The 16543-nt window shown below is 36.7% G+C and overlaps 1 protein-coding gene across 5 annotated transcripts in view; it reads left to right on the top strand.

Annotated features, from left to right (window-relative positions):
• GSTCD (glutathione S-transferase C-terminal domain containing) overlaps positions 1-15135 on the top strand; it is a 158982-nt gene extending 143847 nt beyond the window's left edge. For 4 of the 5 annotated variants that reach the window (XM_058666977.1, XM_058666976.1, XM_058666975.1 and 1 more), the window contains exon 12: positions 405-739. In XM_058666977.1, the coding sequence (XP_058522960.1) occupies positions 405-541 (137 nt within the window). In that variant the 3' untranslated portion in view covers positions 542-739. Of the gene's footprint in view, positions 1-404; positions 740-3735; positions 3817-15065 lie in introns of those variants that run through there. The other variant, XR_009245841.1, reaches the window with a different exon arrangement.
• Positions 15136-16543: the final 1408 nt, after the last annotated feature.

Genomic DNA, 16543 nt, shown 5'->3' with positions numbered 1-16543 from the left:
CTCAAATACTCTGACATGAAATGCAGACATCTTTACCACCAAGCTAAATGCGCATCCCTGAAAGGCTGACTTTTTTTTTTTTTTTTTCACAAAATTAAATAATGTAGTTTTATATGGAAAGGCTGTTGAATGGATTGTTAACCAAGAAAGGGTTAATCTATGATTTTAAACAGAGTTGTTTATAAACACATTTGAAGAAGTTAACATTCTTGAAACTCAGCAGAGACAAACTTTTCTCTCAACGCAGATCAAGAATCAAATCGAAAAAGATTAAACAAGACTTGGGATTAGTGATATTCTCCATGGTGCTTGTGGATTTTAATGCCTGTAGATTCCCTAGAACAGACTGAAAGTGCACTGCTTTGCAGGAAGGTACATCATGATGCCTTCTGACTATATTTCAGGGAAGCAGTGCATGTGCCTGGTGGATCTGGATCGAGCAAGAGCTGCCGAAGAACATGGCTATTCCGTTCAAGTGATCTCCATGGAGCCAGAGAGCTGCTCTCCCAAAAATAACATGATCGTTGGAGTCCCCATGTAGCATGAGACACTCACCTTTGATGTTTTGCCATCAGTCTTCACAGTGAAGCCCAGTAGCATTCATGAGGTTCTTGGCACAGCTAGGAAACAGTATCAGCCTACTACATTCAGGAAGGAAAGCAACAGGAAAATGTGGGAAGACTGCCTGCAAAGCATCACAAATGCTCTTAGAACCTGTGAGTCAAGCACAGCTGGTTTACACGGTGGGAATCCCCTGGAAGTCTCTGCTGTCATCAGCACACTCCTGCCCAGGGGAGGTCCCATCACTGAAACAGCAATGTCCTGCCCAGTTTACAAGCTTTTCTGATGTTACCAATGTCAAAACAACACATTCGCAGCACTTCTTTTATAATCATTTAGATAGTCACATAGAAACTTAAATTAGACCCAGTGCGGTGGGGCATTGTTTGTTTTTATATTTTTACCAGCTGTACTTTTTCTAACTTTTTTACAAATCTGTTCAACTAATTATCATATGATTATTTTAAAATTGAGGTTAACTGAACTTTGTATGCCATTTAATATATTCCTTCTAAAGATATTCCCAACAATTACCAAATGATACCATTATGGCTGGGTCAAAAACATGTTTTGTGAAGAGATTATAGAATAATTGCAGTTGATTTCCAATTATGGGAGCATGGAATTTGGACATAAATCCTAACTAAACAGAGAAGACATTGATTAATTCACATTTATAAATAATTCTTGAGGATACATTATTTACAAGACTCCGGCTTAGATTCTTCTGTGAATACAAATATGAGTTGCAAGAAACACAATGCTTTGCCTGTGAAAATAAGTCATCTAGAAGACAAGATTGGAGAATTAGTTCCTTATGTCATATAATAATTCAAGTGTCAGTAATATCCTTTACTTGTTTTTTGTTAAAAACTATTGAATGCAAGTGGGGCATGTGAGAAGTGCGGTGTGTGGAAGCTTATATGAAGACTTCTTTCTGCCGAAAATCTGCTTTTCCCACCAGAAGACACATAGCATGTCCTTTCTCACCCGCTGTTGTTTCTTTCAACTTCGTGTCCTAGGTTGTTCCATTGACGACTTAGTTCATTGCTTTTCGTGTCTTCAGCTCCTGTATGGTGCATATCATAAGGAGAAACAGTTCCAGATAGTCATCCCTGTGAACTGAAATATAGGAGTCATTTACTGTATTTCCATATGAGCTGGAAGTGGGAGGGAGAGTTTTAATGAGTATTTTAATCATTTATGCCCATGGATACTATGATCTTTTACTCTGGACTTGTTTTTATAATTGAGGTATAATTTACATACAGTAAAATAATTTCAAGCGCTATTTTTTTTTACAGTTTGAAGTTTCTTTTATGGTAGTTGTATTAACCCTTAAATGCCTTTTTATGAGATTTTCGTACGTACAGACTTCTGTCTGGCAAATATCATTATTCTATGGATCAGGTTATATGATTGTATATGCCCAAGCATGTACCACCAAAATAAAAATATGGACTGTTTCCATCAGATGTTGTCAGATGTTTTCCAGACAGTGACTTACCTACTATTTCTCTTAAAGAATGCTTTAGTTTTGCTGAAGTTTAATTTATCTTTTTACTCTCATAGTTAATAGTTTTTGTGCACTGTTTAATAAATCTTTATCTACCTGAAAATTATGAATCCTTATCTTGTGTTTTAATGCAGAAATATGATCCAGGCTCATTATGGTCTGTCATCTCAAATCATTATTCACAAATAGAAGCAGGTAGATTTTGAGACATATGTGGTCATTGGAATGCCATTTCAAGACATCCCTCCTCTTCCTGTCCCTCAGTATCTCCATTGAAAATTAATTGATATTCATATGGTTCCATTTCTGTATTTTCTCTTGTGTTCACTAGCCTATTTATCTTGATTTCCATAGCTTTTTAAACTTTTATTATTTATATAAAGGGAGCAAGTTTCATGTATTTCATATATATATAGTTTTAAGGACATAATCGTTTTACCTTGCCCTTCTGCACACTCCTTTACCCTCTTACTCCCTTCTCAATTTTATTTTAATTTTTACAGTGACAGCCTTTCAGTCTTCTTTATAATCACAAACTTAATCCTCCTCTAAATGAAGAATTCAACAAGTGGTAAGTAGCAAGACTACTGTTCCTCAAGAGTATAGACAAGGGCTGTAAGTAATAATCAAATCTCACAATGTCAGCTTTGCTTGTATACACTGTTTTATACTCTGAGTATTACCACTAATCAGAAAAAAATGAGAGATTTATCTTTGTGAGATTGGTTGTGAAGTGAGACAGCATAACTGGCTTATTTCACTAAGCATTTATGTTTTGTGAAAGACAAGATTTCATTTTGTATGACTAAATAGTATTCCATTATGAATATATATACCACAGTTTCTTTATCCAGTCATCAGTTGATGGACATCTGGATTGATTCCATATATTAGGTGGTGTGAAATTAACAAAATCAGGTAGTTTGTCTTCCAATTCCTTGTTTCATGCTCTTCATTGTTTTTGCTATTCTAGATAAATTACATTTCAACATATAAAATTTTGTTTATTTCATTTTTAAATTTTGCCAAAAAATAGGATCAGGTATTGTGGTGTGCAGCAAGTTAAACCACTGCTTGGGAGGTCTATATGCAAAGCAGAGTTCAGTTCAACTCTCAGCTTCTCCACTTCCAACCCAGCTTCTTCCTGATGCTCCTAGGAGGCAACAGATGATGGCTCAAGTCCTTGGCCTACTCCATAGCTGGTAGACCTAGAGGAAGTTCCTAGCTCCTGGGTGTCTTTGTCTGTCTGTTTACATAATAAATATAGACAGACTTAAAAAAATTTTTTTTGGCAAAAATAGTCTGATAGGATTTTTAGTATTGCCTGATCTCTTTAAATTTAGTTGGAGAGAAAGAACTTCCCAACATTATTGAATCGTATAATCTATAAGCATATTTTTCTATGTGTTTTAATATCCTTTAATTTCCCCTAAATACACTCTTGAAATTTTCACTGTGGGTGCTTTGTATATCATTTCATGTTTTGATTCTGTTAACTGTGAGCTACTTTACATCCTATTCCCACTCCCCGGGATAATTGCCCGTTCCCACTCCCACCATAGTTGTCATCCTCTGCGCTGAAGGTTTGACCTCCTTAGAGAAGCTTCTGCCAGCTTCTCTGCAGTTACAGCGCGTGTTCTCCATCCAGTCCTATCCAGGTGGCTCAAGACGTCCTTTCCCAACCAGAGAAAAAGAAGACACTGCCGCCACCTATCAGATGAATATAGTGAACAAAGAAAGTAAATGACCCCACTGTTTTCCCTGCCTTGTTCTCTGCAGGAGATTCCCCAGCTGTGACGGCTGTGGCTAGTTATAGACAGGGGTATTGGGACTGACTTTGAGGATGATCTTACCGTGCAACTCATTACCAAGACTGTTTTGCAGCCAGAGCAAACAAAAGTGGTTGGATACAGGCAACAGGAAGATTGCTACAATGACAATAATCTCAGCAAGTGACCTAGTCTTACCCCATCTTTGTCTATCTCTCCTAAGGTGATATTAACATTAATATTAGGAACCAGAGCTCATCTTTCATTGGCTTTGATGCCTGACTCAGAGACACTGGCAGACTTATTAATGGTTGAACTGCTTTGTATTATTTGGGTTGACAAATTACAGTCATTAGAAATTTTAAAAATTTCAGGGCACAAATGCAAAATTATATGTAATTGTGCATAGGTCTCATTTAAATATTTTGGCTACAGGTGTTGCCTATTCCATGGTTCAAGTAAATTGTTATTAATAGAGCTTCATATATTGAAGTGAAAGTCGCAAGAGAAAAATCCCTGTGATATGATCATAATAAAGACATGCATATTTAAATTATAATTTTTAAAAAACTTTGAATGCAAAGTGACTTGGTATTTTTGACTAGCATCTTTGAAAACAGGTTTGTTTTGTTTTAGAATAACTAGAATATGTGGCTAAGCAAAAAGAAAAATTAATTCACAGTATATTAACACTTTTTTGTATGCCCTCCTAGACTTTGTTTTGAACATGTACAAACTCACAGATCAAACACTAGCATAGTACTTAAATGTGCTAGGCACTATTCTAAGCCCCTAAAAATACTTTCTCATTTAGTGTTTTATGTCATTTAAACCTCATTATGACCCTGAGCCAGATATCATAAGTAATCTCATTTTATAGAAATGAATGCTAAAGTTATATAATTCAGGCAGACCTGGATATGAACTCAACCAGTAATTGGCAAGATATAAATCTTTTTAATAATCCTGTTAGAATTTTTTGGGATAAGCCATGAGAAAAAAATCTTAGACTCCTTATCAAAGAAAGATGTATTTTTCACTCACACTACATTACCATCCAAGTACTATTTCTAGTCCACATTGTCTTCACACCATGACCGAGCCATATCAAGCAGCCTGTGTCAAGCACACAGCTGGTTTTCTGGCAGGAGAGAAATAGGCATGGCAAGCTACCAACTAGCTATTAAAAACTTGGCTCTAATGTGATACACATCACTTCTTCATTTTGTCAACTAATGCATGTTATATAATCCTTCTTGAGCTTAATAGGATAGGGATATATAGTTGTACACATGTAATCAAAAATTCATGAGAAAGGTCTATTATGAAAAGGGTAAGTATGGACTTAAGAAATGTTTTTGCACCAAAATAAAATTCTTTTAATTCTATACTTTGAATTATTTAAAACATCCTCAACTTAGGAGAGAAAAAAGGAAAATAACATAAACGTCACTGTTCCAGTTTGGAGTTAGAGTACTTGAATGCTATTGGCAAGTCAAAGGGCATTGTATGAATCCTTCAGGAAGAAGGGCATATGCCACCTGCACTTCCTGTTGGTCTGTGACCAGAAAAACATGGAAACTATGCAACAGTTTCAAATTTGCCAACTCTATTTTAACATTAAAGTACTTCATCTCCAACACCAAGTACCCCTTTGTGAAGGTGCAGGTTTATACTCTTGTAATCCTTGCACCCCTAATCTACACAATTGTCAGTCTTAAAACTTCTTGGCCAATTTTATAGGTGAAAAAAATATTTTGATTTTTATTCTTTAAAGGATTCTTTTTTTTTAAAGATTTATTTTATTTTTATTGAAAAGGCAGATATACAGAGAGGAGGAGAGACAGAGAAAAAGATCTTCCATCCAATGATTCACTCCCCAAGAGACCGCAACGGCCAGTGCTCAGCCGATCTGAAGCCAGGAGCCAGGAGCCAGGAGCCAGGAGCCAGGAACCTCTTCCAGGTCTCCCACACAGGGTGCAGTGTCCCAAGGCTTTGGGCTGTCCTCAACTGCTTTCCCAGGCCACCAGCAGGGAGTGGGATGGGAAGCGGAGCTGCTGGGGTTAGAACTGGCGCCCATATGGGATCCTGGCGCTTTCAAGGCAAGGACTTTAGCCACTAGGCCATGCTGCTGGGCCCTTTAAATGATTCTTATGCATACTTTTTCATATGATTACTGACCATTTATTCTGTAACTATTCAATCATCAGTGTATAATTTTAATCAATGCAGATATTGAATTTTGAGGCCATAAAATGTGTTGATTATTTTTTACCTGGTACTTTTATCTTTTAAGTTATTAAATAAAAGTCTACTTTTGAGTAAAAGACTTTTGTTAATTATATTTTTAAATAATGCTGTTGTTATGTTGTTCTGTTCTTATAAACTTTAAAATGGTCTTTATGTAACTGTTTTTTCCTTGTGGGCTTCTATTTATATATATATTTTGCCAGCTACTTCTGTCTAAGTAAGAAGATAATAACTTATATTTTTGATATTCTAATTCAATAATTTTGATTTTCAGTAAACCCTTAAGCCAGAAATAATTTCTTCTCATGGGTGGTTTTGGCTAGAAATTTAATATTTCTTTTGATTTTACTAATTACTTTTTAATACAACCATAAGAATTCAAGTCTTTCCAACTAGTTTGAGATTCTTTTATCAATACCAAGTATATTTAGGATTTTTTTTACCTCAATTTTGTTATTATACTACAACCACACTTAAATAATGTAATTTTGTGTTAAGTGTATTAAATTTTGTAAAGTTAAAGCCGGTATATTGTGACATCTGCCAGGTGTGTTTCACAACTATAATCATGATAGCCAGTAGTGTTCATTACATTCTTGAAGACCCCCGATCCAAAAGAACAGTTAAGAATCATCCATCCAAAGAAAGAAAAACATGGTGACAGAATTCGGTGTTTTGCCCTGAAAGATTAATTAAATGGTAAAACATTGCCCAATATTTACATTTTTTAAAAAATCATTTACTTTTGTAGGACTTCTTTTTAATAACATTCTAAAAAAAAAAACCAAACAAACAAAAGGCATATTCCATCCATTGGTGCTTGTCTGCTGTAGGAACTAGTATGTAATCAAGCTACAAAACAGATAGCAGCAGCCAATGGGAGAGTGTACTTACAGGACAAATCACCTCAAATGTCCTGAAAACGCCCGTAATGTGAGTGAGATACTGTGACAGTGCCGTCACCTCCCAGAAATCCTGCTGGCCCATTAGAGTCTTAGAATCTCTTCTCAGTTACTCCCTGCCTCCCACAGTACATTTGGGTAAGTTTCTTGTGTTTTCCTCTGTAACCTTTTTAAGTCAACGTTTTTTTAAAAAATGCCATTGCACACATTCAAACAAAATCAATATCTGATATAGTAAAAAGTCAATAAACGTATGAATCCTGTATTTTAGCAACTACCACAACAATGGAAAATATATAGAGAATTTATAAATAGAATTCTTATATAGAATTCATGTTTTGGTTAATATTTTTTTGTTTTTTAATGTCTGTAAAACATATTTAGCAAATCTAGTGCTGCAGAAAACTGAGGAGTAGCCGTTATTTTTGGCCATAGAATTTTTATGAAGTGAGTTCTGATCAGTTATGTTCCCTGTCCACAGAAGAAAAGGCCAAAAAAAAAAAAAAAAAAAATGAGCTTAAGCCAAAGTGAAGAGATCAGTTTCCCAACAAATGCCAGTTTGATATGTATAATCACAAACTTATTCTAGAATGGAGCATGGCTCAGACTACATGCTTAATAATTACCTGCTGAATGATACTGAATGACTATCAAGAAGATGAAACTGAATGAGCACTCCTCAGGGAAGATGATGCTTCTGGCCTCAGAACATCTTCAGGTATGGTCTGATAAACCTGTCATGTGTCTGCTAAGGGACCTCATTAACATCATTAATTCCCACCTGCCAAATTTGGATTTCAGCCAAAGGGTACACATACAAACCATGCAGTCCTCTAATTTTCATACTAGATTAATTGTATTTTTATCTTATGTTAATATAATTATATATTCTAATATATTTATATTAGCATACTAATTATATTAATTAATTTTCCAATGAGCCTAGTTTTTATCTACCAGTTTTCTTGCCAGCTGCTTTCTCCCTCTCACTGAAGAGCTAGCTCAACTATATGGAGGCAAGATGAATCATTATAACTTTAGGATGTAGCATATATTTTATTGAGAACAACTTTTAAGAAGCTCTCAATAATTAAGAAAACTAATCTTGAACTTCTTTGATGGACAAATCTAGCCTAGAGATAAAAACTTATTATAAAGAATTAAAGTCATGGTTAATGCCCACAAACAATTAACAGTCTATTTTACATATTAAGTCAGTAAGATAATTTATATACACAATCAAATTTACTTCACTCAGACTTTATAAGTGGTCAGCTTGGTTGTTTCTTTGATTCAAACCTATTTTGCATATTAAATCCTTCACACACCATCCAAGAATTGGCTTTGAATTTAAGAAACATAAGAATACTAAGAAGATTGCTGGGTGTACAGTGAATACTCTCACTTATTTTTATTTTTTGTTGTTGTTATTTTGAATTTAGTGCCACCCAACACACAAATGACATTGATCCTTTGAGCTAACAGCTCAGAAGCATGTTCATGACTGAATTCAGATCAGCTAGTTGCTTTGCAAAAAGTATTTGTGTATGTATTTTAGAAAGCGAACCAAGGTGGCGGGGAGAGAAACAATGCATGTGACATTCCAAGGCCTGGTTTTTTTCCTCTGCTCAGTGTTACCCTCAAAAAGCATTTCTAAATTATTTCTGTAATTGCACAACTGGAAATAGTCCTGAAGCTCAATTATTTTCCTCACAGTGTCAATCCACTTTTAAAGACACATAGAGCAAGATATCTTGCCTTCTCTTGCATAAATCTTTAGTATATTTACCATTATCTCACTTCATCAAAATCTGATCTGAGCCAAATCCCACATACTATATATTTGAAGTGCTTCTTGGGTACCTACAGGGGAAAAGGACAACAGCTGTGAACTGACTACTCTTGCTTCAAAGGGAACTGAAGTTCTACTTCAAGACTTTGTTACTGGCATTTAGTGTTGCTTTGTATCATCTCTTATAGGATAAAGATTCATCAGACACATGGGCTTGATTTTACTGTTTCAGTCTTATTTCCTAAATCTTTCAACATTTCTAAAGCTCTCTTCCAAATCTAGCCTTCTTTTGGATTTATTAGAGAACTTACAAATAATATGAACAGAATATTAAATCACTCTTTTTATTTTTTGCATATCTATTATTTATTATTATTATTTTATGGTATACAGTTCCATAGGCTCCTGGCATTTCCCTTATCCCAGCCCCAATTTCCCCACCCCCCACACACCTAGTTCCTCTATATCATTACTAAAATATAGTTCTTCATACACAGTCATATGTCAGTCATTGCAGGCATGGACAATGGCAGAGTCCAACATCCTATTGTCAAGATACAGCAAACAGTTTCATTGTAAGTCCATCTTTGTCTGCAATAGAAATGCATACTACATTGTATCCTCACATCTGGATATGCTAGTCTCCATTTCACAGCTACTGTACATCCCCTCAAATGAAAAGTCATAATACAAAATCAACAATAGAAAGAAAAATAGAAATTTACAATATCATGAAGTTAAATAACATGTTACTGGATGTGACAGTCTCCATTACACAGTTACTGTACATCCCCTTAAATGAAAAGTCCAAAAACAAAATCAGCATCAGGGAGAAAAAAGAAATTAACAACACCAAGAAGTTAAATAACATGCTACTAAATGACTAACGTGTAGCTGAAGAAATGAAAATCAAGAACCTTCTTGAAGAAAATGATGCTACTGTATGTTCTACAAGTCATTGAAGAATTTAATCAGAAGAAAGTGTTTTGAAGAGATGAAACTAACAGAAAACATCAATATCAGTTACTCTTAACTACTAAAAGCTCTGTAAACCTTGAGATCTGGCAAAGAGAAGCCCTGCCTTGTGCCTCTTCCTCAAAATAGTCTTGACTATTCTTGCCCTTTTGCTCTTCTATCTAAAATTAAGATCTGCTTGTCATGTTCCATGAAAAGACCTTTCAGAATTTGAGGGGGGTGGTGGGGATGGGAATTAAATTAAGTTCAGAAATTAATTAGGCAAGAACTGACATCTTACCAATATGTTCTAAATCCTAAATATGATATATATGAACAAGGTGGTTCCCTTCAATAGATTGCCTATTTTAACCATTTCCTTTTCCATTCATGAAGTTTTGACTTCTTAGTATTTCAATACAACTAACTTCATTAATAAATTTTCTAACAAAATGATTTTCATATTCCTTGAAAAAATGAAATTGTTACAGATTGTTTCTTACAAGTTACACATATTTTATTTTTAACTTCATTATTTTTTGCTCACAATTGTTATTTGACTTGCTGATGTGCTACTCTATTTTGGTTATCAAGCTTAAAGTTATTCTAGCAGCAATGACTGATTGGAAAAATATTTTCTCTCTCCTCCAGAACTATTTTCTGTAAGACAGAGCTTTTCTTCCTCAGATGCTTTGTTCGCAGGTTAACAAAGCCATTCAGCATGTTTGCAGGAGAACAGAAGTGAGATTTTAAGCTACTTAGTGAATTTCCTTGATGATTATTGGTGTATTTCCCATTTCTTCTTGAATTGCTTTTCTATGGGTGTATTTGTCTAAACATTGGGTTGATTTCTCTATTTCTTTATATAGGCTTTTTTCTTTTTTAAAGAAAAAAGGCAAATCTACTAACTGACATTGACAAACACATTGTATTATTTTTGTCCCTATAGCAATTTGTGTTCTCATCTATTAAATATGCTAGCCAGACCGTATTTTCTAAATTTATGGTCTCATACAACTGAATCACCTAACGTTCTAAGAGCCAAGATAAATTAGAGCTATCTATTTTTCTCGATCTACCTGGAGCTTTTATTCTAATAGATGAGGACGGGCTAGCTGTGTTTATTCTTCATCGAGATTTGCTGGTGGTCAATCTGCAAGGTGCTTACAAGACTTTTCTTTCAGTGACTTTTAAATCTACAGATATTTACTATACAGAATTTAAACTCCTATTTCTATTCTCTGCGATTTTCATTGTTCACGTCATCAGATAATTCCAGTAACAAATAGACAAACTCAGTAGAAGAAAAAACACAATAGATGAACCATGAGCATATTTGTTAAAGAAGCATGGTAGAATGTAGGGAGAGCAAAATCGAATGAATACTCAATCCTGTGCTTTTTTCTATCTCCTAGTCATACATTTAAATATAGCTTAAATTTAAGTGACTGATATAATTTACTGAGGGGTGTCTCTGATGATGTGCCAGAACAGTTGAAGTGAGACTGGCAGTCACCATCAGACACAACTTAAAAGGTCTTTATCAAATGTGACAGGAGGGGAGGATCATTTTAGTGGTTTCTTATTCTGTCCTATACATTCCAGAGAGAGGAAGGCACTGCAGCTGTTGCTGTCTTCCAGTATATTTGTATGGCCTCCACAGCACCTGTGGTTGTGTGTGCTCATGACTTTCCCAGTATAGATTGCCACCCAATTCCTAAAAAAAAAAATCTTTCACAGGTGGTCAAACTGTACCCCAAAGGTCAAAGCCATCCCACAGGCTATTTTTGCAAATAAAGTTTTATTGTAACAATCAGGTTAATGTGTTTGCAGATTTACTAGGGCTAATTTTGCACTATAATTTAGAATCGGGCAGTTTTGATAGAGACTGGCTCACACAACTGAAAATTCGATTCTCTTGCCCTTTACATGAAAAATTGAAATATTTGCTTGTCCTATTTAAATTATTGGGTCTAAAAAAATTCTGGAGAATTACTTAGTTCAGAACAAGCGTTCTTAAACTGGGTTCCTAAATAGGAATCTGGGACCTCTCATTCTAAGAAACAATTTTCACTGTTTATTACATCAAGAGTTACATTATAGACAAGAGGTGCCCAAGGCTGTCATCATATTTTCAAGGGATTTTTTGCACCCCAAAATATGTTAGAACTAATGCTATACATATATATTGCCTATTTATCCTTTCAATGGTTTCTGGAGCAGAATAGATGGCATGACATTCACAAAACTGACCTCATGGTGGAATAGCAGGTAATGGCTCAACTTTTCTGAATCCCTGCCACCCACAAGGGAGATCTGGAAGGAGTTCCTGTCTCCTGGCTTTAGCCTTACCCAGCCATGGATTTTGCAGGCAACTGGGGGAATAAACCAGCAAATAAAACAGTACTGTCTCTCCTTCTCTCTCACCTTGGGACCAAAAAAAAAAAAAGTGACACAAAAACCCACGTGAAAGGATGGGAATAATTTATAAATACTGTCAACTCAGGGATTTTTTTACATGAAAAGTTTTATAATTCATGTCATTTATTTTTACTGACTATCACATATCATCCACAATGTCTTACTTTCACAGCCTTGCCTGGTGGGTACTAATCATTTTACAGACACACACACACACACACACACACACACCCGTGGAGGCTCACTGTAGATATGTTATTTATGCTAAACAATCTAGCTGATAACAGCAGAGTTGACACTAAACGTAATCACTAAGATCATACTTTACAGCCCCTCCTCACCAAAGACTTAATCATTGAGAACTATCTACAACATTTAGTTAGGTGAATCTCGCCATCTTTAAATTGAGAAAAATCTTGTTGCTGCACAGGATCCTTGATGCTTGAGTTTCGTTCCCACCAGGTATGCTACCCAGCTGTCCCCTCTGGAATCAGATCATGCCCCTACTCTGTCAGCTGGATTTTCCTCTTACCCACAGCCTTCTCAAGGCCATTCTTTTCTCTCCTCTCCTTGTCTTTGCTAAACCTGGTCTGAACAACAAGCTCAGACTTTTGGAAAAGATAGATAAGTTGCTTCTCCTTAAGCCCGCAACAGCCAAAATTACAAGCCTGGCACTCTTCTCCCCTTTTTTGTGGAGAGTAAAAATGCTAAGTACTGGTTGATAAAGAATGAATCCATAAATGAGTTTCTAAATATGTTATTGTGTGACAGGTTTAATTACACTGAGAAGCCTTTCGGCTCTCCGAGGAGGGGAGTGGTGGGTTAAAGTGTTATTTTAAGAAATAGGGAAATCCTGTGTATTTGTGGCTAATTACAATTTGGTCATCTCACAACAGAACAAATACAGACTACAGTAAGAGACTGGAAGTAGAGCTTTCACAGAACTTTCCATTTGTGCCTAGAATAGATCCATTGACATAAATGAAGCAGGTAAAGCAAAATAGCTAATGACTATTCAGACTTTGACCTTTGTGGATAATATAAGGTTCCAGGGATTGCGAAGGCAAAGGCACATCCTAAAGAAAGGGCGTATTTTGTACTCAAGTTCCAACAACAGTTTCTTAATCTTCTGATGACCCAAACTTTATGTATATGATGAAAACTGAAATTGTCATGAAATAACTCCATGAAAATAATTACAAAAGCACAGAGGGCCATGATTTTCTTTCAGTTAAGTCTTGCAAACAGAAGATATTCAATGGATTTTATCTCACCCCATTCCATGCCTTAAATTTTTGGTGTCTTTCACAATCTACAAGTAGGAAAATTTACTTTTTACACTATAAAATTGCTAATTTTGTACATCAGTCTAAAACCTAGTAACCAATCTACTTCCGTATGATACTAATGTTTCAGACCTGTTTTTTACAAATCACTTGTAGGTTGCTGTCTTTCCTTCCAGATTAATTCTTTTTGGACATTTATGTAATTTCTTTTGAAGAACACGGATCCTGGAAATGATGTTTGTACTTCTTGACGTAGGGTACAGGTCTTCTGGGTAAACTTTCACAAAATCACATGAATAGCAGCTGGCCCAATACTAGTTGCCTGCCTTAAGGCAATGACATTTGAGCTGCTGTCATCTTCCTGCAGCTTCTCAAACACAGCTATTCATCCAGGTTGTCAGCAGCTGTAATGATAATTGCTTTTGTTTCTTGCTGAATTCATAAAACATACCTTGGCATTTTCAACTCCTCAATTTCAAAACAGTTTTGTGTGAGTATTGACTGAGGCCCACATGCATGGTGATGATAGAGGATGTATAACTACATAGCCGTCTCTTCATAAGAAAAGGGAACAAACTCAATCATCAAGCCCGTTATTTTATAACCAAAGTGGAATTTTGATTGACTCAAGGGAAGCAATTTACAGCTAATCTAAAATATTGTTTTATATCGCTTGCTATTTTGCTGTGAATAATTTGCAAACTAAGAGGAAGCAATATAAAAAGTTGTAATTGTTTCTGCTGAAATTTGGTAGAAAATAGAACCAAAAACTTGTATATAGGACCTGGCACGTTAGCCTAGTATCTAAGGTCCTTGCCTTGCAGGCGCTGGGATCATACGAGGACACCAGTTCTAATCCTGGCATCCCTGCTTCCCATCCAACTCCCTGCTTGTGGCCTGGGAAAGCAGTCGAAGATGACCCAAAGCTTTGGGACCCTGAACTCACGTGGGAGACCCCAGATTGGCGCCGCTCCGGCAGTTGCAGCTGTTTGGGGAATGAACCATCAGACAGAAGATCTTCCTCTCTGTCTCTCCTCCTCTCTGTATAACTGACTTTCCAATTAAAAAAAAAAAAAAACTTGTGTATAACCAGAAATTTGGTTTAGTTATAAAAGCAGTCATTGAGTTACAAAATAAGGTGTCTATGAATAAAAACTAAGTAGCATTTTAAACATCCATGGTTCATTGTCCTTTAGAGTCTGGTGTTTTTGAGTGTTAATGTGTTTCATTAAATCATGAATGTCTTTCCTCTCCGTTCTTTCTTTTTTAAACATCTATTTGTTTTTTATTGGAAAAGGCAGATATTCAGAGAGGAGGAGAGACAAAGATCTTCCTTCCAATGATTCACTCCCAAAGCGGCCGCAACGGCCGGAGCAGAGCCAATCCAAAGCAGGAGTCAGGAGCTTGCTCTGGGTCTCCCACATGGGTACAGGCGTCCCAAGGCTTTGGGCCGTCCTCGACTACTTTCCCAGGCAACAAGCAGTCAGCTGGATGGGAAGCGGGGCTGCTGGGACTAGAACCAGTGCCCATAAGGGATCCTGGTGCTTTCAAGGCAAGGACTTTTAACTGCTACGCTATCACGCCTGGCCCCCCTCTCCATTCTTTGTCTCACAGGTACCTGCAGGAAGCCAACAATAGGAAGCATTGGCCAAAACTCAGAAGGCTGAGTGAATGAGAGGCAGGTAAGCGTAGTACTCTTGGCCCCTGCTTGAGCACAGGTATCTTGAACACTCGGTGTGCCTTTACAGCTCCAAGCTGAGGGGCCCTCCCTCCATGTCCAGCCTTCAGATGGTATGGATTCTGCTTTATCCCTGTTAAACAAAATTGTATTGATTTGTTTTTATTGGAAATGCAGATTTACAGAGAGAAAAAAAATCTTCTACCCACAGGATCATTTCCCAGCTTGCTACAATGGCCTGAGTGAATCCATCCAAAGCCAGGAGCTTTTTCTGGGTCTTGCATGTGGGTACAGGGTCTCAAGGCTTTAGGCCATCCTCTGCTGCCTTCCCAGGCCACAAGAAGAGAGCTTAATGGGATGTGGGGCAACTGGGACACAAATCAGTCCCCAAAAGGGATCCCAGCATATGCAAGGTGAGAATTTAGCCTCTGCGCCATTGTGATGGGCCCCAGCTTTATCCTTTTTCACTCAAGGCAGCTTACCTGCTTCTCATTTTGCTAACCTCTTAATCATCTTTTTTTAAAGATATGTTTTATTTTTACTTGAAAGGCAAATATACAGATAGGAGAAACAGGAAGATCTTCCATCCGCTGATTGACTCTCCAAGTTGGGCGCAATGGCTGGAGCTGTGCTGATGCGAAGCCAGGAACCAGGAGCATCCGTCGGGTCTCCCACACAGGTGCAGGGTCCCAAGGCTTTCAGCCATCCTCTAGTGCTTTCCCAGGCCACAGTCAAGGAGCTGGATGGGAAGTGGGGCTGCCGGGATTAGAATCAGCGCCCATATAGGGTCCCATTACCTACATGGCAAGGACTTTAGCCACTAGGCTACCATGCCAGGCCCACATCTCACCATCTTTTGTTTATTTCTTCACCTTGCCTACACCTGCTTGTGGTTCTTACATTAAGGGTTTTTGCATTTGAACTATGCTATGATCATAGTTCATATTATGTTCCAAAATTCATCTTTTGAAACTTAACTGTCATGTGACAATTAACTTTTAGGTGTAAATAAGTCATTTTCATCCTTATGATTGATCCCATTGCCGTTCTAAAGCTGCTTCAGACAGCATTCGCCTGTTTCATCCTTCTGCCTTCTGCCGTGGGAAGATGCCACAAGATGTGTCACCTTGAAGCCGTGCTCAAATATTTACATACACAATCTGAACTTCAGATTCATTATAAATATGCTTTTCTCATAACTAGTCCATGTATCTCTAGTTAATGGATCAAGCAAAAAATGTCAATTTGTTTAAACCTCACTCAAATCACATATTCTAACAATCTGTAAAGTATGAGTTTTCTTCTTATCAGCATGTATATTTCAATCTACTTATGTGTGTGTGTTTTAGAAAAGATATTTTGAAACTATAGTAAAGCAGAAGCATTTTTCAAAAGTGTTAAGTGCTCACATTTG

Source organism: Ochotona princeps, chromosome 7 (assembly GCF_030435755.1).
Source record: "Ochotona princeps isolate mOchPri1 chromosome 7, mOchPri1.hap1, whole genome shotgun sequence".
Classification (NCBI taxonomy): Eukaryota; Metazoa; Chordata; class Mammalia; order Lagomorpha; family Ochotonidae; genus Ochotona; species Ochotona princeps.
Note: the sequence above shows the minus strand (reverse complement) of the source record. Positions and strands in the feature narration are given on the sequence as shown.